General features: G+C 39.0%; 7 protein-coding genes across 18 annotated transcripts; 5 read left to right on the top strand and 2 right to left on the bottom strand.

Annotated features, from left to right (window-relative positions):
• The first annotated feature begins 36 nt into the window (after window positions 1-36).
• LOC106424568 (putative inactive serine/threonine-protein kinase At5g11400) lies at window positions 37-8,019 on the top strand. 3 transcript variants are annotated; one of them, XM_022709083.2, is made up of 6 exons: window positions 43-582; window positions 674-897; window positions 963-1,098; window positions 1,191-1,324; window positions 1,396-1,494; window positions 1,580-2,145. In XM_022709083.2, exons 1-5 carry the CDS (start codon window positions 516-518, stop codon window positions 1,456-1,458), a joined length of 624 nt encoding a protein of 207 aa, XP_022564804.1. In that variant the 5' UTR covers window positions 43-515; the 3' UTR covers window positions 1,459-1,494; window positions 1,580-2,145. The 3 variants fall into 3 exon arrangements, with proteins under 3 accessions (XP_022564806.1, XP_022564805.1, XP_022564804.1); XM_022709085.2 differs by lacking the exons at window positions 1,396-1,494; window positions 1,580-2,145 and adding an exon at window positions 7,656-8,019 and having other exon boundaries at window positions 37-582; XM_022709084.2 differs by lacking the exon at window positions 1,396-1,494 and having other exon boundaries at window positions 37-582.
• Window positions 6,973-7,705, bottom strand: LOC106424571 (17.6 kDa class II heat shock protein). The gene has a single exon (XM_013865331.3). The coding sequence runs from the start codon at window positions 7,560-7,562 to the stop codon at window positions 7,098-7,100; it is 465 nt and encodes a 154-aa protein (XP_013720785.1). The 5' UTR covers window positions 7,563-7,705; the 3' UTR covers window positions 6,973-7,097.
• Window positions 8,020-9,110: 1,091 nt separating the features above from the next.
• Window positions 9,111-12,063, top strand: LOC106424492 (omega-amidase, chloroplastic). 5 transcript variants are annotated; one of them, XR_007329077.1, is made up of 11 exons: window positions 9,111-9,479; window positions 9,574-9,690; window positions 9,794-10,018; window positions 10,119-10,212; window positions 10,424-10,498; window positions 10,606-10,684; window positions 10,782-10,797; window positions 10,941-11,021; window positions 11,107-11,189; window positions 11,321-11,451; window positions 11,554-12,063. XR_007329077.1 is itself a non-coding variant. In XM_048769257.1 (11 exons), the coding sequence occupies exons 1-10, from the start codon at window positions 9,204-9,206 to the stop codon at window positions 11,405-11,407; spliced, it is 1,158 nt and encodes a 385-aa protein (XP_048625214.1). In that variant the 5' UTR covers window positions 9,115-9,203; the 3' UTR covers window positions 11,408-11,451; window positions 11,554-12,063. The 5 variants fall into 5 exon arrangements, 4 of the variants coding, with proteins under 4 accessions (XP_048625215.1, XP_048625216.1, XP_048625214.1 ...); XM_048769257.1 differs by having other exon boundaries at window positions 9,115-9,479; window positions 11,296-11,451; XM_048769258.1 differs by lacking the exon at window positions 11,554-12,063 and having other exon boundaries at window positions 11,321-11,534.
• A 1,599-nt stretch (window positions 12,064-13,662) lies between these two features.
• LOC106424499 (protein BIG GRAIN 1-like D) lies at window positions 13,663-14,954 on the top strand. Its single transcript, XM_013865264.3, has one exon. It carries the CDS (start codon window positions 13,832-13,834, stop codon window positions 14,837-14,839), a length of 1,008 nt encoding a protein of 335 aa, XP_013720718.1. The 5' UTR covers window positions 13,663-13,831; the 3' UTR covers window positions 14,840-14,954.
• Window positions 14,955-17,449: 2,495 nt separating this feature from the next.
• Window positions 17,450-21,258, bottom strand: LOC106424614 (mechanosensitive ion channel protein 10). 6 transcript variants are annotated; one of them, XM_013865376.3, is made up of 7 exons: window positions 21,083-21,258; window positions 20,763-20,830; window positions 19,166-20,517; window positions 18,630-18,753; window positions 18,241-18,534; window positions 17,961-18,163; window positions 17,450-17,881 (listed from the first exon to the last, which is right to left on the bottom strand). In XM_013865376.3, the coding sequence occupies exons 3-7, from the start codon at window positions 20,497-20,499 to the stop codon at window positions 17,635-17,637; spliced, it is 2,202 nt and encodes a 733-aa protein (XP_013720830.2). In that variant the 5' UTR covers window positions 20,500-20,517; window positions 20,763-20,830; window positions 21,083-21,258; the 3' UTR covers window positions 17,450-17,634. The 6 variants fall into 6 exon arrangements, with proteins under 6 accessions (XP_013720830.2, XP_013720829.2, XP_022565506.2 ...); XM_013865375.3 differs by lacking the exon at window positions 21,083-21,258 and adding an exon at window positions 20,938-21,073; XM_022709785.2 differs by lacking the exon at window positions 21,083-21,258 and adding an exon at window positions 20,938-21,065 and having other exon boundaries at window positions 19,166-20,533.
• A 1,998-nt stretch (window positions 21,259-23,256) lies between these two features.
• Window positions 23,257-26,065, top strand: LOC106424496 (pentatricopeptide repeat-containing protein At5g12100, mitochondrial). The gene has a single exon (XM_013865260.3). The coding sequence runs from the start codon at window positions 23,274-23,276 to the stop codon at window positions 25,764-25,766; it is 2,493 nt and encodes an 830-aa protein (XP_013720714.3). The 5' UTR covers window positions 23,257-23,273; the 3' UTR covers window positions 25,767-26,065.
• Window positions 26,066-26,300: 235 nt separating this feature from the next.
• On the top strand, window positions 26,301-27,967 carry LOC106424605 (elongation factor 1-beta 1). Its single transcript, XM_013865363.3, has 6 exons — window positions 26,301-26,529; window positions 26,612-26,728; window positions 26,868-26,937; window positions 27,125-27,245; window positions 27,390-27,503; window positions 27,588-27,967. The coding sequence occupies exons 1-6, from the start codon at window positions 26,444-26,446 to the stop codon at window positions 27,749-27,751; spliced, it is 672 nt and encodes a 223-aa protein (XP_013720817.1). The 5' UTR covers window positions 26,301-26,443; the 3' UTR covers window positions 27,752-27,967.
• Window positions 27,968-27,987: the final 20 nt, after the last annotated feature.

Genomic DNA, 27,987 nt, shown 5'->3' with positions numbered 1-27,987 from the left:
GTATACACGTATGGGGAGGCAATAAAATTGCATCATTATTATTAACATTCCTTTTATTAAAATTTTGGAATAATTCAAATGTTGAGCAAATTAATTACATGATTCAAGTTACCTGTTATAAGATTTAACCTTGAACGACACAATTTTTTTTACATTAATACAGCCAGTTAAAGTGATCTATGGGATATGGTATAACTAAAGTAGGTCCATAAGTTAATAACTAACTAAAAATGAACAAAACGCGTTTGCTGATACTGTTTAAGTACGTCTCATCATTTTTTCCCATATTTGCCATACATGGATATAATCCTAGTTAACATTTGTGGTTTCTTGTTCTCCTTTCTTTTTGCCTAAGTGAGCAGTTTACGGACCGTAGCGTGTTGAATCCTTATGCAGTCCAGCCAATTTTTTATAACTACTGATTATTTTTTTCTCAACCTTTTATAAGAACATAGATAAGATGTGTTAAATCCCTGAAACCAAAAATCTACAGATTAGCAACATCTCCATCAACAATGGGAAATGTTCTAAAGCCTCAAGATCCTCTTTCATTTGCTTACGAGCCTCTCCTCAGCCCACCAGGTTCGTGTACATATCTGTTTTAAAGCTTTTTTGTTTTGTTTACATATAATGATAAGAATAAGTATGTGATTCAATATGTATATATGAAAAGTGGATGCAGAGAACGCGAGTCTGAGAGTCTTCAGCTGTGTCAAGGAATTGAAGAAAGCAACCAAGAACTTCGAAAAAGAGAGGGTTGTAGACGGTGAGGATGGCTCAGTTCGAACATTCTACAAGGCCTCCATCGATGATACCTCATCAAGAACTAAAACTAGAATCTCTGTTTCTGTCATGGAATGTGTTCAAGATAGTTTAGAGGCTATAGAGGCGTGGAAGGTAAGCAAAGATGGTCCATCGTTTACACTTGTTTCTATACTTATTAAAAGTACATGAGTTTGCAGGAAGAGGTGAAGTCTCTAGGAGAACATTCTCATCCAAACATAGTGAAATTTTTGGGTTACTGTTGTGAAGATACCAAATCACTATTGGTATTCGAATACTTGCACAACGGAACTTTGGATCATCACATCTACGGAAGTTAAGATCTCTTCTGATCAGTGCATCCATTCTATAATTTGGGATATATATAGCTTTATAAACAACTTCACGTTTGATGTTTCCTTCAACAGAAAATGAGGTCTTGTCATGGGCAACACGGGTTAAGATAGCCAATGGAATAGCACAAGGTGTTGCTTTTCTCCACTCATTCAACAACTCCTCGCTTTATTTTGAACTCAGAATGCATAACATTATGCTTGACGAGGTAATAATCTTTTTATTTCTCTTTTTGTTAAATGATCTTAGAAACTAATACCTAAATTTGGATCTCATCAGGAACACAATGCAAAACTGTTTTTTACCTTGCAACAAACAAAAAATGTCTGGAAAATTGCTTGATTCATGAGAGAGGACATATATACATGCCTCACGGATGTCTGGTGTCTTAACTCTTGTTTTAGTGATTCTGATCAATATTTCCATTTTCAAATCTTTAAGACAGTTTGTATAACGTATGTAGGTGGTTTTAGAATGGATACCGATGTTTTCGCATTTGGTGTGAGTTTGCTTGAGCTTTTTACTTGTTCGAAAGAAGGGGACTTGCTTGCGCATTCAATTGCTTTGAGAAATGGAGCAAAAAAGTTGAAGAAGAATAAAAGCTTAGATGTTGGGGGGGACTAGACCTTTCTCGTTTACGAAAATAATTGATCCTCGACTTGAGGGTGATTATCCTGTGACTGCGGCAATGCGTATGGGCACGCTCATCCAAAAACGCACCGAGGACAGGCCTACACGACCGTCCATGCACCAAGTTCTGGATGTTCTGAATCATATTGCGGAGATTCATTAGTGTTGACATGAAGCAGAATTAAGCAGCTAGACTTGAGAATTAAGCAGCCAGACTTGAGAATTAAGCTGCCAGACTTTATAAGGTTTTATAAGGCTTTATAAGGGTTTTATAAGCTCGATTTTATTGAAGAGAAGAAGAAGAGAGAAAAAGATATTTTATTATATTGTGTACTTAGGTCACTTGTTTTTAAATACTTGTACCCAGATCCACAATTAAATTAAGGAAACTATTCCCTCCTTCTTTCTCTTACATCTTGAGATCTACTTTCTCTCTCTCTATGTTCTTCATGTTATTCATTCTCCATAAATAAACTCTCAATAATTCTCTCATTCTAACATGGTATCAGAGCATTAAGCTCCTGAAACTCACAAAAGCTTCCGCAAATTTCTTTCTTTCCTTCTCAGATTATCTTCAAAATCTGTTGGATACATCCTTTTATCCACTGGTCCAAAGGTCTTTCAAAAGGGAAGAACCTCACCAGAACTCAAGATAGAGGAGTACCCTATTCTCTGGAACTCAAGAAAGCTTCAACCATATCAGGAAAAGCTTCTTCAAAGTCCAGTTTATCTCAAAATCAGTAGGAACAATCTATTGTCCACTGGTCCATATCTCTCCATGAGGGAGAACTCCAACATGGTGTTGTTTCCAGAGTACAAGAAGGCTAAGGAACAACATAAGAACCACAATATGCCAAGAAGAAGTGACTTGAATCAAGCCAGGAATGTAATCAAAGAGTTTGAGCATCCATCGATTCAAGGTCGAACCATGTATTCATCTGTCATTGGTGGTTCAAATGAAGAAGGAACATGGAGAAGTACTAATAGTGCAGCCAACACTGATGGTCCAGCAACCATGAGTGACCTACATTCCCTTATCCAAGCTTTTATCTCATTCAAGAAGGCTGGTACACACTCTCTTGACCCTAAACCTATCATTATAGATTCAGGAGCAAGCCATCACATGATTAGTGATAGAAACTTGATGAGTGATGTCCAGCCTGCCTCAGGGTATGTTCAAATAGCAAATGGTGATAAGATTAAGATAGAAGGGATAGGGAACCTGAGGTTGTTTGATAGGGGATCTACTGCCTTGTATATGCCTCAGTTTACATCAAACTTGCTATCTGTGAGAAAGGCTACTGTTGATCTGAGTTGTCAGGTTGTCTTCAGACCAGATGAGGTTGAATTTCAAGACTTAAAGACAGGCCAAGTGATTGGAAAGGGGCACGTTCACAATGAACTATATCATCTTCAGAAGACAGAGATGTCTAGACCATCCACTTCTCAGTGTTTAGCTAGTACATCCAGCGGGGTTGATAGCACACTATGGCATGCTAGGTTGGGACATCCTCATACAAGAGCCCTAAACTTGATGCTTCCAGGTGTGGTCTTCAAGAATGATGATTGTGAAGCTTGCATATTGGGGAAGCATTGTAGAACAGTCTTCTCACAGTCTAGCACCATCTATGAAAGATGTTTTGACCTAGTTCACTCTGATGTATGGACTGCTCCATGTGTGTCCAGAGAGAACCACAAATACTTTGTCACCTTCATTGATGAGAAATCCAAATACACTTGGGTGACACTGATTCCGTCTAAGGACAGGGTGTTGGATGCTTTCAAGAATTTCCAAACCTATATCTGCAACCATTTCAATGCCAAGATGAAAATTCTAAGGTCAGATAATGGTGGAGAGTATACAAGTCATGCATTTAAGCAATATCTTGCTCAACATGGGATAACTCATCAGACAAGCTGTCCTTACACTCCTCAACAGAATGGAGTTGCTGAGAGAAAGAACAGACATTTGATGGAAGTAGCAAGATCAATGATGTTCCACACCAATGTTCCAAAAAGATTCTGAAGTGATGCTGTGATGTCTGCTACTTATCTGATCAATAGAACTCCAACTAAAGTCCTCAACGACATGTCTCCTTTTGAGGTTCTAAATAAGACCAAACCATCTTTGGACCATTTGCGTGTGTTTGGATGCCTCTGTTTTGTGATGATACCTGGGGAGCTGAGGAACAAGCTTGATGCTAAAAGCTCAAAAGCTATGTTCATTGGTTACTCTCCAACTCAGAAAGGGTATAAGTGCTATGATCCAGAGTCAAGAAGGGTTCTTGTCTCGAGGGATGTGAAGTTTGCAGAATCTAGAGGCTATTATGATGGAAAGAGTTGGGATGAGCTCAAAGATCTTTCTCAATCAGCCTCAGATAGAGCAAATAACCTTAGGGGAGTAATGGAGAGCCTGGGAATCAGTATGCCCTCTTTACCAAGTGTGGAACCTGTCCCTGAAAATTTATCATCTACTGCAGCTGATAGTGTTGAGAGCACTCATCCTAATCATGAGGGGGGCAGTAGAAATGTTGAGCAGTCTACACAAGCTCAACCTGAAGAGAGCTCTGTAGCTCATGATCAAGATGAGATGCCATCAGAATCAGATGTTGAGACTCAAGTAGAGGCGCCAAGTGAAGGAAATGAAGCAGAACCTGAGCAGATACAACTTTTGAGAAGGAGTACAAGGATCAGGAAACCCTCAAAGTGGATCAACACAGAAGTTTACTTCAATGCTGAAGCTGTAGCTCACCCAATAAGTGCAGTATGCTCCCTTGCTCAATATCCAGAAGATCATCAAGTCTTCATCAGTGAATTGGATCTGGAATACATTCCAAGAACATATGAAGAAGCTATGCAACACAAGGAGTGGAGATAATCTGTTGGAGATGAGATGAGAGCCATGATCAAGAATGATACATGGTTTGAGACTGAACTTCCAAAAGGAAAGAAGGCAGTGACAAGCCGACTTCTCTACACTATCAAGTATGAAGCCAATGGAAAACCAGAAAGAAAGAAGACAAGACTGGTTGCAAGGGGATATACTCAAGTGTATGGTGAAGATTATCTAGACACTTTTGCACCAGTGGCCAAGCTTCACACTATAAGGATTCTCTTATCTCTTGCTGTCAATCTTGAGTGGGATTTATGGCAGATGGATGTGAAAAATGCCTTTCTTCAAGGAGAATTGGAGGATGAAGTCTACATGGGACCACCTCCTGGTCTTGAGAACATGGTGAAGTCAGGAAATGTTCTCAGATTAAAGAAGGCAATTTATGGCTTGAAGCAATCTCCAAGGGCTTGGTACCATAAGTTGAGCACCACCCTCAATGGAAGAGGCTTTGTCAAGTCTGAAGCTGATCATACCCTATTCACCCTCACTAGCCAGCAAGGAATCATTGTCATTCTCATCTATGTTGATGACATTATCATCACAGGCAGTGAAAAAGAAGGGATCATCTCGACCAAAGCGTTCCTTAAGGCTTCATTTGATATCAAGGACTTGGGAGAGCTCAAATACTTCCTATGGATCAATATGTGTAGGTCTAAGGAAGGGTTGTTTCTATCTCAAAGTAAATACACCCTTGACTTACTAAATGAGGCTGGAGATCTTGGTGGAAGAGCTACCAAAACACCTCTAGAGGAAGGATACAAAGTGATGCGTGAGGGGGAGATTGAAAACAAGTCATATGAAGATGTAAAGCATTATAGGAGAATGGTGGGAAAACTCATTTATCTTACCATTACCCGACCAGATGTATGCTTTGCAGTAAACCAAGTAAGCCAACACATGCAAGCTCCCAAGGTACACCACTGGAACATGGTTGAGAGGATTCTCAGGTACCTAAGAGAGGCACCATGCCAAGGAGTATGGATGAGATGCAATAGAAGCACTGAGATTGTTGGGTACTGTGATGCGGATTGGGCAGGAGATCGAGTTGATAGGAGATCAACTACTGGATATTGTACCTTCATTGGAGGCAATTTGGTAACATGGAAGAGCAAGAAGCAGAAGGTGGTGTCTTGTTCAAGTGCTGAGGCAGATTATAGAGCTATGAGGAAGCTCACAAGCGAGTTGATTTGGATCAAGGGACTTCTTCAGGACTTGGGAATTGAAGTTACAACGCCAATCACGATGCATTGTGATAACCAGGCTGCTATACACATTGCTAGCAACTCAGTCTTCCATGAAAGGACCAAACATATAGAGGTAGATTGCCACAAAGTGAGACAAGCCGTGGAGCAGAAGATCATATTGCCGTGCTACACAAGGAGTGAAGATCAGCTAGCTGATATCTTCACCAAGGCAGCAAGCACTAAGGTATGTGAGTCCATTCATCCAAAATTGGGACTCATAGATCTATCATGTCAATGATCTCTCCTTCATGAAGTGTTCTACTCTTTTTTCTTGACTTGGGTTTTCTCCCAAAGGGTTTTACCTAGTTGAGGTTTTAATGAGGGAATACTTCATGGCTTCCAAGCTTGACTTGTTCCACATGGTCAAGCTTGAGGGGGAGTGTTGACATGAAGCAGAATTAAGCAGCTAGACTTGAGAATTAAGCAGCCAGACTTGAGAATTAAGCTGCCAGACTTGAGAATTAAGCTACCAGACTTTATAAGGTTTTATAAGGTTTTATAAGGGTTTTATAAGCTCGATTTTATTAAAGAGAAGAAAAAGAAAGAAAAAAGATATTTTATTATATTGTGTACTGAGGTCACTTGTTTTTAAATACTTGTATCCAGATCTACAATTAAATTAAGGAAACTATTCTCTCCTTCTTTCTCTTACATCTTTAGATCTACTTTCTCTCTCTATGTTCTTCATTCTCCATAAATAAACTCTCAATAATTCTCTCGTTCTAGTTAGAGTATCCATATGAATTTGGTGTCACGTTGTAAACATTTTATAAATGGTTCGTCCTTGTCCTGCTTTTGTTTTGAATGCTTGGAGTGAAACAATAATCTAAAAGAGATTCGTAGCATCGATCTTTCTGTCATTGATCTCTCCGTCTTCACGATCTTTTGTTTGGACAGAAGTAACCTCAAAGTAGTGAATATATCTACTGTTACCAAGACTAAAGCGCAACGAAACACTCGTATCGACCTAAAAGAGACTATATTGGTTTACCTAGAGCTTCCGCTGTCTCTCTTCGTGTCTTAACGCTTAAGAGGGGCATTAGAAATACTTAAAAGTTCACTACTCCGAGGATTCAGCAAGGAGAAAAATTTAAAACAGAACACCTTCTATTTTAATTTACTTTAGAACAAACGCACGAACATTTAACATCCCGATTACATTCAAACCGTAAACTAAACAAACACACGACAGAACGAAAGAGAAAACCAGAAGCTCAAGCCACTTGGACCTGGATAGTCTTCGGCTTTTTAGGCTCAGGAGGAGGAAGCTTCCCGACAGTCACTTTCAACACACCGTCATTACAAGAAGCAGAGATCTTCTCCAAATCCGCATTCTCAGGCAACTGAAACTTCCTCATGAACTTCCCCATCCTCCTCTCCATCCTCACATACTTCACTCCCTCTTTCTCCTTGTTCTCTCTCTTCCTCTCTCCGCTCACCACGAGCAAGTTATCGCTCTCGACCTGAACCTTGATCTCGTCTCCTTTGATCCCAGGCATGTCCACCACGAAAGCGTACGCGTCGGGATGCTCGATGACGTCAGCTGGCGTAGCCGCCATCGCCTTCTGGTCTCTCACGTAAGCTCTCCACGGGTTGCTGCGGCCCTTCTCGCTGTGCTCTTCGGGGACTTCGAGCATGTCTTCGAGGATGGAGATGATCGGGAACCTTCCGAAATCCATTGTTGTAAACTTTGATTCGTCTTTTGTTCTGATGCTTTGTTGATATTTTTGTTTGGCTTTTAACTGATGAGAGATTGTGTGATATTTAAATAGGAGTGAAGATGGATTGTTCTAGAGAGATGAAGACAAGAGTTTATCAGTTTATCACTCGGTCTGATATTTTCAGTTTGAAGTGGTTCCGTACTGTTCGAGAAGTGTCTTGATCGTTCTGGCTTTTTGACAAAATGTAATTCGTTAGCGTAATTGTGGGCTTCTGCATCAGGATTATCAAAGCCCATCCTTAATAAGGCCCATTCTCTCTTTGTTTCGAATTTCTGGATACAGAATTTGTGGAAAATAGATTGGTTAAATATTGTTTCAAGAAGAATATGATTGGATAAAATTAAAATAAAACCTAGCAAATTCCATGATTTTTTCCCAAACTTCATAGTAGCTCAAAATATATATTTTTGTAATAAAAATTTGTATTGATCAATAAATTTTAGTACGCTTTTTTATTAAAGTTTTGGAACTCTTCTCTTTATATTAAACGTATCAATCACATTTTAGCCATGCTTAACAAAATTGATTGATAACATGCTTTTATTACGTGATGATGTCTATATACGTATGTCGACAATCATTACGTGGAGATTCATTTGCATCAAGGTAGAGCTGTCTACTGCATGTCAGGCTACCTGCTTTCAAAGAGCTTTAAACCTCCTTCCGTGCTTCATTTCCTTGTTTTCAAAGCTCCGACATGCTGACTTAGTGTTCCCTTGTGGTCTCTGCTGCATCTTTTGTGTCGCGTGGGCGGTTTGTGGAGCCTGTTGCACCGTCTACGCTTGACCGTAACTTGGGTTTCTTTGTAAGTTGCGTCGCCACGGGTTCAAACTTTTGTCTTCAGTCGAGATAGCTAAGGATTCTTTTGTGGATGTTCTCCTCCAGCGAAGCTCTGGGGCGTAGGCCAGGCGCCTCCGTCGATGCCTGTTTGAAGCCACTTCTGAAAAATGAGTAAAATCCCATTTCTGGGATCGTTCTATTCACACGTTATTAATAGCATAAGTCGTTATACAAAATCAGGATCTAACAGATATTCACAAGATTCTAGTTACCCAAGAATATCTCTACCAAAGTTGTTACACGGAATATGCTAAATTCTAACAATTTCGGTGAGTTCTCGACTGAACTTCTCCTTGGCTATACTCTTGCTTCCGCTGGTTATCTCCGATCTAGCAAGAAGCGTTTTGGTTAGGATATTTAAACTGTTGTGCAATTGATCTAAGTTTTTCTTTTGTCAGAAACCTTGGATCTAATACCTTAGTCTCTTAGAGGTTTTCTTAAATTTTTTGCAGTCTCTTAGATGCACAATAGCTGTATAAGCAGAACGTGGCTACAATTCATTACGTAACCGAACTTTCATTTTAAGTAATGATACTTATAATTTAGCAAAAAAAATTGACCCATCTTGATTAGCGAAAAAAACAACAATGAGGGTTGATACTTGATACCGTTGTAATACGACCGAACCACAATCGCGACTTTGATTAGTACTAAAGAAGAAAGGAAAAGGATTAAAACGCCTCAATACGTTTAAGCCGCAACCGCGTCTTTGATTCTTTTTGGGAAGTAATAACAACCATAATCATCTAGCAACTGACCATGAAGTCAGCAGTAGCAGTTTCATCGTCACTCCTCAATTTGAAGAATCTGTTAATCCCTAATACTCGTCGTCGTCGCTTAACCTCCCTCACATCTGTTCTCCTCCCTAAATTGTCACTGAAGTCGATCACCAATCACACCGCAGTTAAACTCCTCCCATCTTCGGCAACCTCAGGTCTAAGATTCATCTCCTCCTCCTCCATGGCATCCTCTTTCAAACCCGAACAAGCTAGAGTTCCCTCCGCTCTTCCCCTCCCAGCTCCTCCGTTGACCAAAGTCAGCTCCTTTCTCCTTTTTTTTTTTTAATTGCTTTATCTTTTCGATTAATTTAGTAATTTAACTAAATTTAGTTTCCTTGGAAAAATTGTAGTTCAACATGGGATTGTGTCAGCTATCGGTCACAACTGACAAAAAGAGGAACATTTCTCACGCTAAGGACGCCATCGAAGAAGCTGCTTCCAAGGGAGCTAAGCTTGTTCTCTTATCCGTCAGTATAAACACTTGGAATGAACTAATAAGAAGAAGTATAAGCTTAGTTAATCACTTCTCAACCAGGTTTTTTAACACTTGAAATGGATTTTCTTTTTCAGGAAATGTGGAACACTCCTTATACCAAAGGTAGTTTCCGAGTTTTTGCGGAAGACGTTGATGCAGGTGGTGACGCTTCTCCTTCCACCGCAATGCTCTCTGAAGTTTCCAAACGTCTCAAGATTACGATCATTGGTGGCTCTATACCTGAAAAATCCGGGGGTCGTTTGTACAACACTTGCTGCGTCTTTGGTTCCGATGGAGAGCTAAAAGCTAAGCATCGAAAGGTTAGGCGATAGAATCTCGTCATCTTTCAGGGGAGGGGGATGCTTTTATTATCAGTTGTCTGAACATCCTGTTCTTGGGGTTTTTGTTTTGTGCCGGCAGATACATTTATTTGACATAGACATTCCCGGGAAGATTACTTACATGGAATCTAGAACTTTTAGTGCTGGAGAGACACCAACAGTCGTTGACACAGGTTTCACTCTGGTTCTGCCAAGTATTTTGCCAGGCTATACATAAAAAAAATCATGTAATCTTAGATAAACGTATCTACAATAAAGGGATCATAGTAGGACCATTCACATCACATCTCATTTTGTAGTTGTTAAGAGATAATCTCTAATGCGTTTTTTTTTTTTTTTTTTTTTGCTAACGCTTGAGAAAAATGGTTTTGTTGGTTGCTACAGATGTGGGGCGTATTGGAATAGGCATCTGCTATGATATCCGGTTCCAGGAGTTAGCTATGATGTATGCTGCAAGAGGTCAGTCTTTGTACTATATATGAATTATCCAAATGCACTATTTACTTTCAGGTCCATTAGCTTCTTAAAGAACCTGATTATCTAAACGTTTCTTCTGCTAATTTCAGGGGCTCATTTGCTATGCTACCCAGGAGCCTTTAATATGACAACTGGACCGCTGCACTGGGAATTACTACAAAGAGCAAGGTACAATTCACAACCTGCTACTTCATTAAACTTGCTTGCCTTAGTTTATAATGAGTAAGTGACAAGGCTTACTTGATATGTTTTTCTCCCATTTCAGGGCTACGGATAATCAGGTACATGAACAGAGTTAAAATACTTGTATTGGTAGCTCAATGATAAATACGAGTTTTGAGAGATGTCTTAGATAGATTAATCGAAAACTTGCATTTCTCTTTTGAGTTAAAAATACAAGTACTATGTATGCTACTTTGTCCAGTTATATGTAGCGACATGCTCATCTGCCAGAGATTACGGATATTGCTACGTTGCTTGGGGCCACTCTTCACTCGTCGGGCCTGTATGTACTAAACTTTTTCTTTTCCTTGTTAGTTGATTGATAATGAAGTTTTACTTGCGCTACAAAACTCGTAAACATTTGACAGTTTGGAGAAATTATAGCGACAACTGAGCATGAGGAAGCAATTATCATAGCAGAGATTGATTACTCTTTCCTTGAACAACGAAGGTAATCACGAGATTACACCGTAACTTTCTTGCTTTTTGTTTCTGTTTTGATCTCGTTGTTGATCGTGTAATCTGCTAGTTGAATGTTGGTTTTTACCATATCTCAGATCAAATCTTCCGTTGAATAAACAGCGGCGGGGAGATCTCTACCAGCTTGTAGACATACAGCGTCTGAACAAACAAATGAATGCAGCAGAAGTTGTACATGTTGAGATGTAGTCTTTAGAAGTTTGGTTGCTTACAATTATGGGCCGTTCATTTATCTGCAACTTTGCAGAGATGTAATAAGTAAATAAAACACGTGATCATGTCCTTTAAATTCATTCATACAATTTATTTTCAAACAGGATCAAAGTGGAACAAAGAAAAGAAGAATTTTGTCAGGCTCTGCTTGATTTTAGATGATCCGTTGTTGAATGATAAAAATGACCGGACGACATAATGCAGTTAGAGCTTATTAAGATATTCAGAGTGTGTTCTCGTCTTTAGAGGAAGTCACGTGAAAGAACAAGTAACGTACGCGTGTGGTGAGGAGGCCCGCGCGTGCGAGGGTCCCATATGTAGAAGAGATCAGACACAACAATGCTTCACGTGACAGTGTGGGACCTCGCACAGACACAGTTGAGAGCTTCACCGCGTGAATGAATCTTTCTTTTTTTGTGTGTCAGCTCTTATTATCTCCCCCTGAGCAGCTGCATCTCTGACTCCCCCGTGCGATTTTTCTTTCCCTTTAGTTTCTGTTTTTATCTCACACATCCCTAAAACTAGATAGCTAGTTGTATCCATTGCAAGGTTCGGTTCCATTTCATATGTAAAAATATTCTTTAGGGATCAGGATTAATAAATCTATTCGGTATAGATTCCTTTGGTGATAAGAGATAACGGCAAGAGATGTCAATATGGCTAAAGATGGTATCACCTTCTCGTAGAACCATCTTTTGTCTCGATGAAGTTTTACCAAGGATAACATAATGATCTGTTGGAGAAAAAATTTCATATCGAGAGTTTAGATGGGATATGAATAATGCATACGGAATTCGTACCATTCCACTTACTTCAAATTGGTTTTAAGTTGGAAATTCATGATAAACCTGAATTTCACGAAATCAAACAACAGATCATTTTTTTTTGTACTGTTATTTAAAGGGTGTTTCTGGGTATTTATTCTACCTTTGTAAAAGTATACACGGTCCAGCTTGAAACAATATTTACGGGGGGGCTCTTGGAAACTGGGTATGAGAATTGAGATATAAAAGTGGAAACATCGGCCGAAGTGTGACAAAGAAGTATAATAGGAACAAGAAAACATAAGTGTTGATGAAATGAGGAACAGTGAAGGAACAAGAAAGGAAGGAAGCATGTGAGACCTGAAAAAGACGCAAAACAAGCACAGATCCTTAACCTCTCCTTGTCGAGACAACCCAATGGGCAAATGTGGGTGCAAGAGAGGCTTTGCTTAAAGTTAAACATACATATATAATATGACCATTTTATTAATCAAGTGTTTGCTTGCTTGATCCTAATCACATCCTTTTCCCAAAGCCAACCAACGCTCGAGAGATCTGTCTAGACAATTTGAGACAATCCGTATGGTATTGTATATGCTTACATTTTGAATGCATATGTTATTTTTGTGAAGTAGATGATTGTACTTCTTCTATTGATCCAGTGTAACCGCAACTGAATACTTCATTGGGGAGAATATTAATACTGGTTTAAGATCCACTAATTTTGGCAAAAAAAATCCACTAATCTAATAGGAAACATTGTTTTAGAGAAAAATATCACATCGAAAATATAAAAGAGAGTTAATTAATATATAGGAGAACTATACCAATATATTTATCGCTAAATAATTTTAAATTAATAACAAAAATCTTAACAATGGTATGAGAGGATGTTGGGTCACTCCATGTATATTGTTTTCACATTTGCTTATGTTTGAACATGAGATAGAATGTTAATGAATAAATTAAAGTTTCACATTACTAATTGAGTAATTAATTAACTAACGTATATGATATGGTCAGTCCAACTATTCGTCAATTGATTTTAAGTTATAAATTTTTGATAAATCTGAACTTAGCATGCTAACATGATAAACACATGCTAGGATCAATTCAATATTGGAGGCAGGGCAGGTCATGAGCAAAGCTGGATGAAACATTCGTCTAAGGTTCCCAAATTTTTTGAAAAAAACTACATAAACATAGTTCCCCAATTTTTTTTAAAAAGGCCCCCAAATTTTTTTAATTTTTTTTTTCAATGAAATCTTTACGAACATCGTCTTAGGCCCCCGAAATCTGGGGACCGGCCCTGAGAGGAGGAGATCATCAGTTGCTCTCACATTATGAGGAAAATGACATAAAACGTAGGTACATGCATACATAAAAAAAACTGAAGAAGGCAATTGTGTGGTCCATCTGGTTAGTATACAAGTAAGAAACACGCGCCGAGATCGCAAGCTTCTATATAACTCATCTATCTCCCTCCTCTTCTCTCTCATTCGTCGTCTTCCTCTACAAGTCCCGATAAAGAAAAAACACCAAAAACAGTTTAAGACATCTAATCTCTTTCTTCTTTTGTCTCTTCCTCTTCTTCAAAAATTCCCTTTTTTTTTGTCGAGTTTCTAAAGAACAAAGCATGCATAGATCCAGAAACCCGTCATTCTCCTCCACTCTCCTCGACGAAATCTACAATTCCATCGATCATAAAACCCACAAAACCCAATCTTTTACCGGGTCTGTCAACACTACCAAGAAACAGAGCATCAGCGTAACCAGACCGGTTCCTGACCGGAAAATACACAAAGATCGGTTCTTTAGCTCCGTGTCGTCTTCCTCTGATTCCAACTCCAGTTTCTTCTCGTCTTCCGACACAGAACCATCTCACCCTAAGAAGAAATCTTCTTCAAGACCGTTATGTTTCGGCCCATCTAAGACGACAAAGCCAAGAAAAACAGAGGATCAAACTCTGTTTCACCAAAACAGAGCATTTCGAGTTTCAGAAGACAACGATTACGATAAGAGTGAACACACTAGAACCAGAAGATCTAGTAGTAATCAGAAGAAGCCCAAAACTCCAGCTTCACCTGGTGTACGGATCGTTAACTTCATCAACTCGTTATTCAGCAGCAACAACGGTTCCAAAGGTCATCCGAAGAAGGCGAGCTGCGACGACTCAGCATTCGTTAGGAAACCAGCTGATTATTACTATCCATCGACGACGTGTTCTTCGGCTTCTTCCTTCTCGAGGTCGTGTCTGAACAGAAGCTCCGAGAAATCATCTGACCGTGTCAAAAGAAGCGTCAGGTTTTCTCCGGTTAACGTGATCGTCCCCGAGAGCAGATCCTACGTCGAAGAAGAAGATTACCTCAGCAACGGTTATGTCAGAAAGTCAGTGAAGAAGAATGTGGAAGGGAGGAGGTCAGTGGAGGAGATTGCGAGAGAGGTTTTGAGAGATTATCACAAGAATCATGATAACGGTTTGGTCAAGATTAATGATTTCGAGGATTACGAAGATGATGACGATGTAGCGAGTGATTCGAGTTCGGATTTGTTTGAGCTGGACTTAGTTGGAACTCATCATCACAATCTGTACGGAGATGAACTTCCCGTGTATGAAACCACTTTTGCTGGTTTGATCTTGTGAAGCTGTTTTTTAAAATTTAGTTTTTCGTTTTTATGTTTTAATTCCATGTGATCTCCACATCTGTGTTTGATTTTGTAATTATTGTGCCGTCTTATAAATTTTGTGTTTGTGAAAATTTGATCCAGTCATCTTTCTCATACCTTCATTTTACATTTCAATTGTTTTATTAAAATGTACGTCAAAAAAAAAAAAATTTAAAACCAATTAGCAGTGACTATATCATTTATATACTGACTAAGATATTTTCTAAATTTAGATTTAAAATTTATCCGGTTATTAGCCAAGGATAAGGGTATGGATGGTGACCCCTTCATGCTGAATTTAACATGATTTTATGGGCTATGGAAACTGTTTTACATTTGAAATATTTCAACAAATTACTAACGAATAAACATTGTAAAACTCGAAAACCACGCGTCTGTGGTCGGGTGGTTAAGGTGTTCCGTGGATCCTCAAAGAACCCAAGTTCAAATTCACACCACACCAGATTTCCACAGCGCATGGCCACCAGAGCTTTCAGATTCTCTCTCCGGGGAATGGTTTACCATTTTTCTTTTTTTTTTGGTAAAAGTCGAGAATTTTTGGCGATGATTTTGTGGAGAGGGATCCGTTACGTGCAAAGCAAAATGATTTGTGTGATAATTGATAAAGTTGTTGGTGATCCCAAAGGGAAGAAAAAATCAAGCTTCCAACTTTCTCTTTTTCGATGTAACTATCACATGCTTTAGATCCATATTTTCATGAATGCAAACACTTTTAATATGAACCGAGTTTTTTCCAACTCTATATAGATTTAAAATTCTTTTTAAAAAACTCATAGATTATGATGTGAAGTGAACATTTAGTACATGTACAATGTGCATGTAGCAGCAGAACGGTGTCTCAAAATGATATGTTATGTTCAATAAAATCAAATAAACACGCTGCTACATTGGTTTAGCAAGTGTTTCATGTAAAATGTACGTTTGTTTCTCTTAAGCCATTAAATTTTTAAAAATCTCAGAACACTAGTGTCCCATAAAAAAACTTTAACTAAATTTTAGCTATGTAGAAAACTTCTATTTTGTTTGGGTAGATATAGTTCAGCTTCGAATATAAATTTTTTGTATACTAAAGAAACACAAGCATATACAATATACACATGTGAAAGTGGTTGGTTTGGTGTGTATAAAAAGAAAAGAAAGAGGGAGAATCGAGAAATTCGATATCCAAGTGAGAAGCAAAGGGTGATTGAGCGGATCGTGAATGGACATATTAATGCTTTATAAAATTGCAAAAATAAATAAAACAAATAAAGAAAGTGTAGTTTTAAAATAAAGTGAAAGGATTTGTAGCGATAGATGAACACGAAGTACTGATGCTTCCATGGGAACACAGAAAGTGGGGGGAGAGCTTTTGCTTTACTTCTCTTTTTTCACTTTGATCATCTTAAAGAAAGTTTCGATTACAATCTTTCCCATTACTTCTCTCAACAAATAATTTTTTTTTTTTTACATTAACACAAATATATATCATACGCACGGTCGCACCTATACATGGACCATTCTCAGTCCATGTCAAGTCATTTTAATTTAATTTTGATTCTACACCTTTTTTGTTGAGAAACTTGATTCTATAACTTATATTACAAGAACTAAAACTATTATAGAATTATCATTGAAATTGTTATATAGGTGAGTTACCATAATACATATGGTTGTTTTTATAAAATTACATGCTAATTTTTTTCATATACAATACAACTAGTTGGACAAAAGAAATAGTTTGATGAGTATATAACGGCGTATTTTTATTCAATTATGCGGCGGATTAAATTATTCCGCCAAGAACGCTTATTTCTTGTTGCCAAATCAACAACTAAACATAGTTAACGAAGTATATTATTGAAACAAAGATCGTGCAATGTATTTGCATACAACAATACTCCCTCTTAACTCATAATGATTGCACATAATACGTAATGAATTTAACTAAATTATGTTATATTTTTTGTTTGACTAAAGGCTTTAAATAATGTTATATTGAGATCATTGGATCAGGGATACGTTAATTATATACAGACGCGCCTATTGCATTGATACCACATGCATGCGACACGTCGGGTTAAATTCTTGAAACTTTAGTTACAAATTCTCTAACAGATTCTCTAAACTTCAGTTACAGATTCTCTAAAAGTTTATTGCTAGTTTCTTCAATTGTGGATAAATGATTACTTAGCAAATATTTCAACTATATGGGTCGTTAATATATATATATATATATATATATATATATATATATATATATATATATATTATGATTAGTTAGTTATGAGTTTATAGCTTTGGATCAACCATCCTTATATTAAATATAGTTAAGTGAGGAGCCGCTAAACAATCAAAAAGAAAAGTTTTATAAGTGTATAGCACGATATGCATGGTTTTGTAGGACCAAAGCGACGTGTCCCTCTGAGTATGAATTGAAGTTCAAAAGATCACATGACTAATCCATACTACTTAATATGCATGTAATCAGTAATCATGCAAATAAGACTATATATGCATGTAATATTGTAATTTGAACGTATACTGGAATTAATATAACAGCTTCTTGCCATCATCTACTAACATATCAAAACCAATCTGATCATCGAGCCCTTATATGTAAGATTATGAGGATTGAGTTGGGTTGGCTTAGGAGTTTTGGAATATTGTTTTCATCATCTACTCTACGAGTCTACATAAAGCAGCACCGTAACATCTGATAATAATCTCTTAAACAACGTTATAGCTAAAAAAAAAACCAAACCGGTTTTTTCAGTTTTTGTCAAGCTTGGTGAGAAGGACTTGTTGAGGAAGGAGAGTGTAATCAATGTGAAGATCCTCCAACATTTTCTTAATCGCCAAAGACTGCGCTGTTCTTCTAATATTCCTCTCGCTGTATTCCTGAAACGTGATGGTGTGGTTGCTGTATAGAGCCATCTTCAACTTGTTCATGTTCTCTATCTCCTTAACCACCACCGTGTGTATCGGTGACCAATGCTGCGGATTCTGGTCCAAGTACCTGATCAGAACCAAAGCAAGAACTCTTTCAAGATTTGATCTAAAAATAATCAAAAAGAAGAGTTCCAAATGATACTTACTCAGCGATTCTTTCTTTGAGATGTGCAATCTTAGAGACTGGTGTCGAAAATGCGATAGAGAACTCCACAGTTTCTCCCATATCTGGACTTCTGAAGTAGTTGCTTATCGGTTTCGTGGCCAAAACACTGTTCGGATAATACACTTTCTCGTTGTCAAGTTTCAAGAACACCGTCGACAACAGATTCATTTCTTCAACCAGCATCTGAAAAAACAAACTTCAAACATGTGACATTTTCTTTATAAACATGGATGAAATAAATACTTGGTGGAGAGTTTTACCGGGACACCCTCGACAACGCAACGATCACCGACATCAAAAGGATGCATAACGAAGACAAACACAATGGACTCAAATAGATTCTTGCAAGTGCTTCCGATTATAAAGGCCAGAGCCACGAGTTGAGTGGAGAAGAACAGCAAAACCTTAGTCGTTGCTACTTCGAGTAGCAGCAGCCAAATGACGATTGTAATAACGATCAAGATCGCTGTCACGAGTTTGTTTAGCTGCTTAACCGCTGTTTTTGTGTCGTTTAAGGAATGTGCCAAAGCTTTCCGGCTAGTGTACACCTTAACCTGGTAAATATAGCAACACAACACAAGTGGTTAACATCAAGAAACACAGACTCTGATTGTTAACTGAGAGCAAGAAGGTGTTGGAGGAGACTTACCACCCATTCTGTGAATGCTTTTCTGGTGATTCTCCCGGTCTCAGCAGCACCATCAAACAAAGGGAACACAAGATCAACCTCTTCTTTAATCATGAACCTAAGCAAATCTTCTTCCTCTATGTAACTGAGACAACAACCCAAACCAGTGGTTTTCATTACAGAATGCACAAGAATTAGGCATAGGATTTATCCAAACCGAAACCAACCTAATATTAGGTTCGGTTAGGAGTCAGGTTCAATTCAGTAGGTTTTCTAAAAAAAGTCAGTTTTCAGTTTGGCAAGTTTAAAAATTTATTACCAAACCATTAAAAATAACCGAACTAACCAAAATCTTGAACCAAACAAAAACAAAATTAACGGAACTTATCTGAAATTTTAACAAAATGAAACCAAAATCTAACAAAAATCAGAAACTTCGATGGGTCGAACCAAACTTTTTTTACAGGTTAATTCGATAAGATTTATGTCGAACCGACGAACCAACCGAACCAGCAGGTATAAGAGAGATAAAAGCATAGGAATATTGCTATTCTCACCTGAAGCAAGGCTGAGCAACATTTCTAAACACATGATAAGCAGCAGCCAAAGCCTCCATTTCACTAGTAATCTCTCCCCTCTCAGCCTGCTCTTTCGCATCCCCATACGCCGTTTCATCCAACGTATCAGAGATCGTAGAAAGACCCGACGTCCTAACCGCTTCCACAAGAACCCGCATCGTCCACGCAGAGACTTTCTCACGCTTCATCTTATGAACCTTCCCCATATCAATCACTTTCTTCCCTTTCACCGTCCCTTTCTTCCCAACGCTCGTGAAACTCAAATGCCCCGTGCTCGGCTCCCGCCCCACCTTCTCCGCCTCCTCCATAAGCGGAGGCCCCGAGAGCGTCTGCAGAACGTACTGGTGAAAAACGGATTCTTGGATCCGGTCGAAGAAGTTAACCACGTTGAAGTTCGCCGCCAAGATTTTCAGCAAGAGCGTTTTCACCAGCCAGAGGAAGGCTCCGGTGAGGAGGGAGATGAGAGTACGTGTGATAGCGGTGAGGATCTTGGTGGCTGTTGGGGAACGGTCCACGTCGCGGTTGAAGAGAAACACCCAAGCGATGAGGATCAAGCTGAGCCATATGAAGACTTGTACGCTCTTCTTTAGGCCGTGCACGAAGTAGAGAACTTTTCTACGTAAAAGAAAGTTTGTTTCGATGAGGAAGACGACCAGATGCATGAACCAGTTAGTCACCAGCATCCCGCTGAACGTGACCATCACGAGGACGCACCATTTCCACACTTCTAGCCCCCACACGGTGTAAGTTATCAGGACGTCGATGGTTAAGCTAGCGACCAGAGCGCTTAACACCGCTATAAAGAAAGCTAGCTCTACTAATGTTAGTGCGCTTACTCTTTTTCGCATCTCTTTGCTCAGCTTCACCTTCTTGTAGATTTCTTCGTCTTCATCTTTCTCCACGTCAGCAGCTTTACTCGGTGTTGCTGAACCGACGCTCCTTGTGGATTTGTTGTTGGGAGAACCTCTACTAATAGAAATAACAGCACCAAGTGGCTCCTTAACGTCCCCTTCTAGGGTGCTTGTGTCTACAGGGCGAGATGGTTCAACAAACCGGGACTTTGGTTTGGAGTAAACCGACCTTGCAAAAGATTTTCTTTGAGTTAAGCCTTCAATGCTTGGGTTTGGAGGTCTGGGAGGCTTGTTTGGGCTACCACCAATAAGCTTAGAGATTTCAGGGGAGGAGCTCTTGGTCTCTGGTGAATCCATCTTAACAGAAACCCTTGATGCTTCTTCACCTGGGACATTGATAACAACTTCTCTTCCTCCGTTGGTGCTCTTTCTTTCTGCCATTCCATTGCTACTACCATCCATTTTGGTTCTGAATATTTCCTGAGGAAAAAGAGTACTATTGTTGACAAAAAAAAAACACAAAGTGACCTTATGGACAAATGGTTATAGAAACTATGGCTCTTGTTCTTAGATTTTTAGGAAATTTATGGACTCTAAATCTAAACCTTTAGGCAGAGATGAGTAAACTTTCCCAAGAAGCAAATAAAAGTATGTATTTCCCTAGAAAAACAACATAATTTTTTTAAGAGTCAACAGCTAAACATGGGGGAAACGAGGTTACCTACCACTAGTGAGGTACAATGAATCTTCTTCTTCTGTGAGTACCAATCAGCTCATTCTTGAGAAGAAAACCCTGAAAAATAGCAAAAGGTAAACGGAGATCTTAGATAGTACACACCACGACCACGTTTTAAGAGAATAATTCAAACATTTGGTAAAGAAAAGTCAGATAATAATGACCTAAAAAGAAGAAGCGAATAATAGCAGCTGATAAGAAGAGGCGGTGGAAAAAGTTTGGCTGAGAGAAAATGGCTTGAAGCCAGCCAAATTATTTTAAAATAACATGAAAAGACCAAAGAGAAAAAGGGTTTTGAGAAGATCTTACATGAACACAACACTCAGGCGGGTCCAAAGGAGTGAGATATCTCAATACTTTTTCTAAGCCTAATAAATAAGCTTTTCCTTAAGATGCTAAGGTGGTCAGAGTAGTAGTTAACCACCATTTAGTGCTAAAATATTTACAATTAATGCTAATAAACTCCTACCTTTTGTCGTCAACACTAAAATTACACAATTCTATAGATTTAATTACTATTCAAAATGTATAGGGGAAAGTTTCCGCACCACGAGACTTGGTTTTTAGTTAAAGAATCTAACCATCATAGTCCTCTTTATTATAAAACTATTATTTTTCTCAATAACTCCTATGTATTATATCTCACACAAAAAAAGACAAATGCTCTGTCCTATAAATGTCAGAATATAATATGGATTCTGTGCACGTCCACCACAATTTCAACTTTGCTTAATTTTCAGGCAACAAAAATTCAAATTTCAAATTCCAATTGAGCACGAATTTTAATAAAAAAATTCAGATACTAGTGATAAACAAACACACTGTTATTAACCGTGGTTTCATTCGATCATATGTATCCTCCGGTCACCCGAAATGGTTACATGATCTCTTTGTCCATGAAAGTAGCGCCCTCTAACTAGTTTGATTTTTGTTGATGTTGCCTCTCATTTTTGGAGTATAGGAGAAGGTAGGTGTTGTCTTTCGATGTCTACTGTAGTAAGTGGGTTGGTTTTCATTTTTTTTGCTAAACTGTAAATATCATAAATGATCGAAAATTTTAGAAGGTAATAATCTAAATTTTGTTCCAACCCAGCAAAAAAGAATAAAAACAAGCTGGAACAATTATTAAATACAGAATCTCACCATCATCTCAACCACAATTGCATTAATGCCCTGAAACCTTTGCGAGATCTTCTAGTTTCTCATCTCTCTATCGATTGCTTTGAACACAAGAGAAGTCGGTAACCAGACTTTGTTGTGGACGACGTTATTCCTCTGCTTCCATGAGTGAAACACCACCGATTGACATGCTAGCTTGCGCAGTAGGGTAACTTTCTTTGAGGGCGACACTCGAATCCAAGACAGAAGCTCCGACCAATTTGTGAAGAAGCGAGCAGGAGAACGACATCGCAGAAGTACTTCTTTCCACACCCATAAGCTGTACTGACAAGTTGTAAATAAATGGTCTCTCGTTTTGACAGAAGAAGAACAGAAAACGTAAATCGTACAGACAGGAATATTCCACCCTGCTAGTCTCGACATCGTCGGCAACCTATCACCACTAGCAGGATTGATGTAAACTAAAATTTGTAACTTCTTATCGTGTTACTTTTAAATTATTATGAGAAACACTGCAACACGTTGAAACTAATTTTTCATTTGGATGTGACAAGTGAGAGTGCTTTTTTTTATTTGAGAAAGACAAGTGAGAGTGTTGGACAGTGGCCATTATACATATCACTTTCTCTGTCGCCACCAAGTATCAATTCCTTTACGTCTTTGCTAAAGAACAGTTTTTCAATCATTCCGGTAATTAACGTGTTTATGGCATGTCTAAAATATAACTAATTCCTGTAATTGGTGACTAGTCTGTTGTCTTTATGGGGTTGTATATTGTTCTTGATTAACAAACATGTCACTCTTATCATATAACACTCTGCTAAGAGTTAATTAACTTGACTAATTGTAATTCACTCGACCATCGGAATTTACATAGTCGTGTTAACCGACAATATAATGCCAACTTCGTTGTAGAAACGTTGCATAATTACTTTTAACCTTTTCACTCTATGTCCAGACAAAAAAAAACTTGGTTTTTAATTTAGGTATCTAAATCATGCTCGAGTTATTATATTATACCTCTGTACTGGATTGTCCAAATTATATACTTCCTAAATGTAGCATATAGTACAGAATTTTGATGTTCCAATATATAAGATCTTTTCATTTTCCTATGGAGTACGCACCATGTGAAAATTGCATCTTCGTGCATTAAATGTCGAATAATTACACAGAAAGAAAGCGGCGTTAGTGTAAAAGGTGATCGATAAAAGAAGCTCATACCAGTTTTCATTAGCAAGTGTTAGAAGCTCATACCAGTTCTACACCAAACAACCAAAATGTTCGATTTGAATGGGCAAGAAGAAATGCCCATCTTAACCAGAATGTTCGATTTGAATGGAAGGAAGAAAGGCCCATCTCAAGCCCAACTCTGAGTAAAATGGTTATTAAACATTTAAACCTCCAAAATATCAGAGCGTCTCCGGCAAAGATGGTGACTCGCTTTCGACTCGTTTCGAGATCTTCTTGTTACGCCACCGTGAAGTTATCCGAGTCGGCCTCGTTATGCTCATGTCGTCTCTTCTCTACCTCCTCCGACGCGACTCACCCTGAACCCGAACCAGCCCCGCCTCCGAATCCCATTACCGGAGACGATAAGCTCCGGAATCTCCGAGTACTTCTCCAGCAGAACAGAATCGAAGCGGCGCGTGGAGCTCTCACCTCGCTCGTCCGATCAGGTTCTTCTCCTTTCACATCGCCGAGAGAACTCTTCTCTGCCTTCTCACTATCATCTCCATCGCTGAAGAACGACTTCTCCTACCTGCTCTTCTCCGTGCTGATCCAATCGAACATGATCCCCGAAGCCACGGACTTGTTCTTCGCCTTGAGGAACGAAGGCATCACCCCCAGCTCAGACTCGTTAACGCTGTTGTTCGATCATCTCGGGAAAGCAAAGCAATTCAGAGTAATGATCAATGTGTTTTTGAATCTTATTGAATCGAATTATCGTCCGAGCAAGTTCATGTACGGTAAAGCAGTTTACGCCGCCGTGAAATTGAGCGATTTAGGGAAAGGTTTAGAGCTGTTTAATCGCATGAAGCACGATAGAATCTCACCCACTGTGTTTATCTACAACGTTCTTATTGACGGGTTGTGTAAAAATGGGAGGGTGAATGATGCAGAGAAGCTGTTCGACGAAATGCTTCAGAGAAGATTGGTTCCCACTTTGATCACTTATAACACTTTGATCGATGGGTATTGCAAAAGTGGGAATCTTGAAAAGACTTTTAAGGTGAGAGAACGCATGAAAGCGGATGGTGTTGATCCGAATCTTGTTACGTTCAATACGTTGCTTAAGGGGATGTTTAACGCGAGGATGGTGGAAGAAGCTGAGAATGTTTTGAATGAGATGAAAGATCATGGCTTTGTGCCTGATGCGTTCACTTTAAGTATTCTGTTTGATGGTTACTCGAGTAACGAGAAAGCTGAGGCTGCTCTGGGTGTTTATGAGGAAGCTGTTGATTCTGGTGTGAAGATGAATGCTTATACGTGTAGCATTTTGTTGAATGCGTTGTGCAAAGAAGGGAAGATAGAGAAGGCGGAGGAGATTTTGGGGACGGAAATGGGTAAGGGGCTTGTCCTGAACGAGGTTATTTATAACACGATGGTTGATGGATACTGTCGTAAAGGTGATTTGGTTGGAGCTCGAATGAAAATCGAAGCGATGGAGACGCAAGGGATGAAGCCGAATCATTTGGCGTACAATTGTTTGGTTAAGAGATTTTGTGAGTTGGGGGAAATGGAGAATGCTGAGCAAGAGGTTAGCAAGATGAAACTAAAAGGAGTTTCTCCTAGCGTGGAGACGTATAACATCTTGATCGGGGGATATGGGAGGAAGAGTGAGTTTGATAAGTGTTTCGACGTCCTCAAAGAAATGGAAAACAACGGGACGATGCCGAATGTAGTTAGCTACGGGAATCTGATTAATTGTTTGTGCAAAGGCTCTAAGCTTCTTGAAGCTGAGATTGTTAAGAGAGATATGGAAGACAGAGGGGTTTCACCCAATGCAAGAATATATAACATGCTGATTGATGGTTGTTGCTCAAAGGGGAAGATAGAAGATGCTTTTCGGTTTTCTGAGGAGATGCTAACAAAGGGAATAGATTTGAACTTGGTGACTTATAACACCCTCATCAATGGGTTGTCCATGAACGGAAAATTAGCAGAAGCCGAAGACTTGTTTCTCGAAATCTCAAGAAAGGGGTTTGTACCAGATATATACACGTATAACTCGTTAATATCTGGATATGAACATGCTGGAAACGTGCAAAGATGTATCGCCTTGTACGAAATGATGAAAGGATCAGGAATAAAACCTAATTTGAAGACATATCATCTTTTGATCAGCTTGTGCAGTAAGGAGGGTGTAGAGCTCACTGAGAAAATATTTGGAGAGATGTCGTTGGAACCAGACTTGATAGTTTACAATGGAGTTCTTCATTGCTACGCCATGCATGGAGAAATGGATAAGGCTTTGAAAATGCAGAGCCAGATGATGGAGAAGGGAATCGATTTGGATAAGGCGAGTTACAACAGCTTGATCATGGGACAGCTGAAAGTAGGAAAACCGAATGAGGCTAGAAGTTTGTTTGAGGAGATGAAAGCTCGAGGACTGGATCCTGAAGCTGATACGTATAACATAATGGTGAAAGGGCATTGTGAGAAGAAGGATTATATGAGAGCATATGATTGGTACAGAGAGATGCAGGAAAAGGGTTTGCGAGTGGATGCTTGTATAGGCGGCGAGCTAGTAACTGGGCTTCGAGAAGAATGGAAGGCGAAAGAAGCACATACTGTCAGTTCTGAGATGAATGGTGACAAGCTTGATGATGTACCAGTGGAGGAGGCTCTTTCTGCAACAGAGAAGCTGTGAAAATCAAGAACGTGCTCCAAAACCAAACCAACATCATGACTTCATGAGTGACACTTTCTCTGGGATCTTGAACTAGGGATGAGACTTTTATTGATTAGTCCATGTCGCCTTTAGATTAGCACGATCACTTTGGGATGAGACTACGTTAAACTATGGAGTAACACTATATTTCTAAAGTTTTTCTTTTTCCTGGAACAAATTTACAGATTTTGTGAATGTAGAACTAAACAAGTGTGATTGTAAATATTGAAATGCATTCATGAGTGGATATAATAAGATTAGTGAAAAATATTGTGTAATGAACACTGAAACGTTTAGTAGAGTTTTGAAGCGTGTGAGTCGCACGGTGGGAGGGATGCCTCTAGAAAGGGAGGAGGGTCCACTGGGTCTGGAAGCATTATTTAATAGTAAGACTTCAGACCAGTTTATCTCCACGTGGGACTGGTCCGACTGGTTTAGGAGTTTCTAGAGTTTTACACAAAAACTGCTTTTTAAAAACGCATATTCTCTCCGGGACAGAATAGCCTAATGGTAACACTAGAGTGAACTGGATCCCAAGGCACCTGGGTTCGAGTCCTCTGGGATTCCGGAGACCGACCGCGACAAAAAAAAAAAAAAAAAAAAAAACGCATATTCTCTGTCTTTGTCTCTTCCACTTCAGCATAATTTGAGCATCAATGGCGATTACGTTTTCAAATCTCCACACAGAGGAAGGTCTCAAAGCCGTCGAGGAACACCTCTCTGGAAAAACTTACATCTCCGGGTATACTCGCATCTTCCTTCTTTCGTATGAATAATTGTCGCCTAGAGAGTCTGAAATGTTCTTGAACTTTTTATATTTGCAGCGATCAGCTTTCAGTGGATGATGTGAAGGTTTACGCTGCCGTGTTGGAGAAGCCAGGTGATGGCTTCCCAAATGTTAGCAAGTGGTATGATACCGTTGCTTCCCACCTCGCTAAAAGGTTCGTATAGTAGTACTCTCTTTTTCTTCTTTTCTTGTTGATGTTCTGTAAGACTGTAATATTTACTTTGTATCTATAATATTTGCTCTTCCGACAATTATTAAGTTCTTCGATTGCTTATTGTAATATACTTCACTAGTTTTCCCGGGAAAGCTGTCGGAGTGAAAATTGGTGGCTGTGTTTCTCAGTCTGGAGCTCAGAAAGCTGAGGTACTTCCTATTAATTGAAAAGCTCTTGACAGTCAAAACACTTTGGTATTTGAAGTAAATCTAGAAATTTGAATAATTATTTGATATAACAGAATACTTAAGGTGCTTTTATTTTAGATTTGTCTCTCATTTCTATTACGTTTGCGAGATGTTCTGGTTTTAAACTTTCCATTAACTGTGTGTGTAGGCACCTGCTGATGCTGATGATGACGATGCTATTGATCTTTTCGCTGACGAGACTGAGGATGAGAAAAAGGCTGCAGAAGAGAGAGAAGCTGCTAAGAAGGACACCAAGAAACCTAAGGAGAGTAAGTTTTTTCTCTACTTTGGACTGGACCACTACACTGTCCCTGTAGCGAATTGTTAAGTATAATCTGGTGGATAAGACTGTATGCTTCTTCACAGACACCTTCTGACTTTTAAGAACCTCTCTTTTTTACTTGTTTTGTTAGGTGGAAAGTCGTCTGTGCTTCTTGATGTAAAGCCGTGGGATGATGAAACCGATATGAAGAAGTTGGAAGAAGCTGTCCGTAGTGTTCAGATGCCTGGTCTTTATTGGGGAGCTTGTAAGTCAAAAAGGAGATTCCGATCATGATAATCTACATTTTTATTCTTCCTTTTCTTCTCTGATGTGAGAACTTTTGTTGCAGCGAAATTGGTACCGGTTGGCTACGGGATAAAGAAACTCACGATCATGATGACAATTGAGGATGACCTTGTCTCTGTGGACAACCTCATTGAAGACCATCTCACCTCAGAGCCTAACAACGAGTACATCCAAAGCGTCGACATTGTCGCTTTCAACAAGATTTAGAAGGAAAGTATGTCGCCGAGTTCACAGTTTTAAGTGTTATTCACGGTCTTCTTCTTGTCCTTCTGTCCTACAAATGGCTTTCGTGTGTTTCTCTAAATCGTTTCCTTCATGTTGCAAAGAGCAACTTTGGTGTTTAAACTCTAAGCTTCACTCAGAGTCTCTTTAATTCTTGCAAGACGAAATGCTGTTAAATTAAAATGTTGTTGGCTTGTGGTATGTGTGGAGATTATACTATT

This window comes from Brassica napus, chromosome C9, assembly GCF_020379485.1.
Source record: "Brassica napus cultivar Da-Ae chromosome C9, Da-Ae, whole genome shotgun sequence".
Lineage (NCBI taxonomy): Eukaryota > Viridiplantae > Streptophyta > Magnoliopsida > Brassicales > Brassicaceae > Brassica > Brassica napus.
Note: the sequence above shows the minus strand (reverse complement) of the source record. Positions and strands in the feature narration are given on the sequence as shown.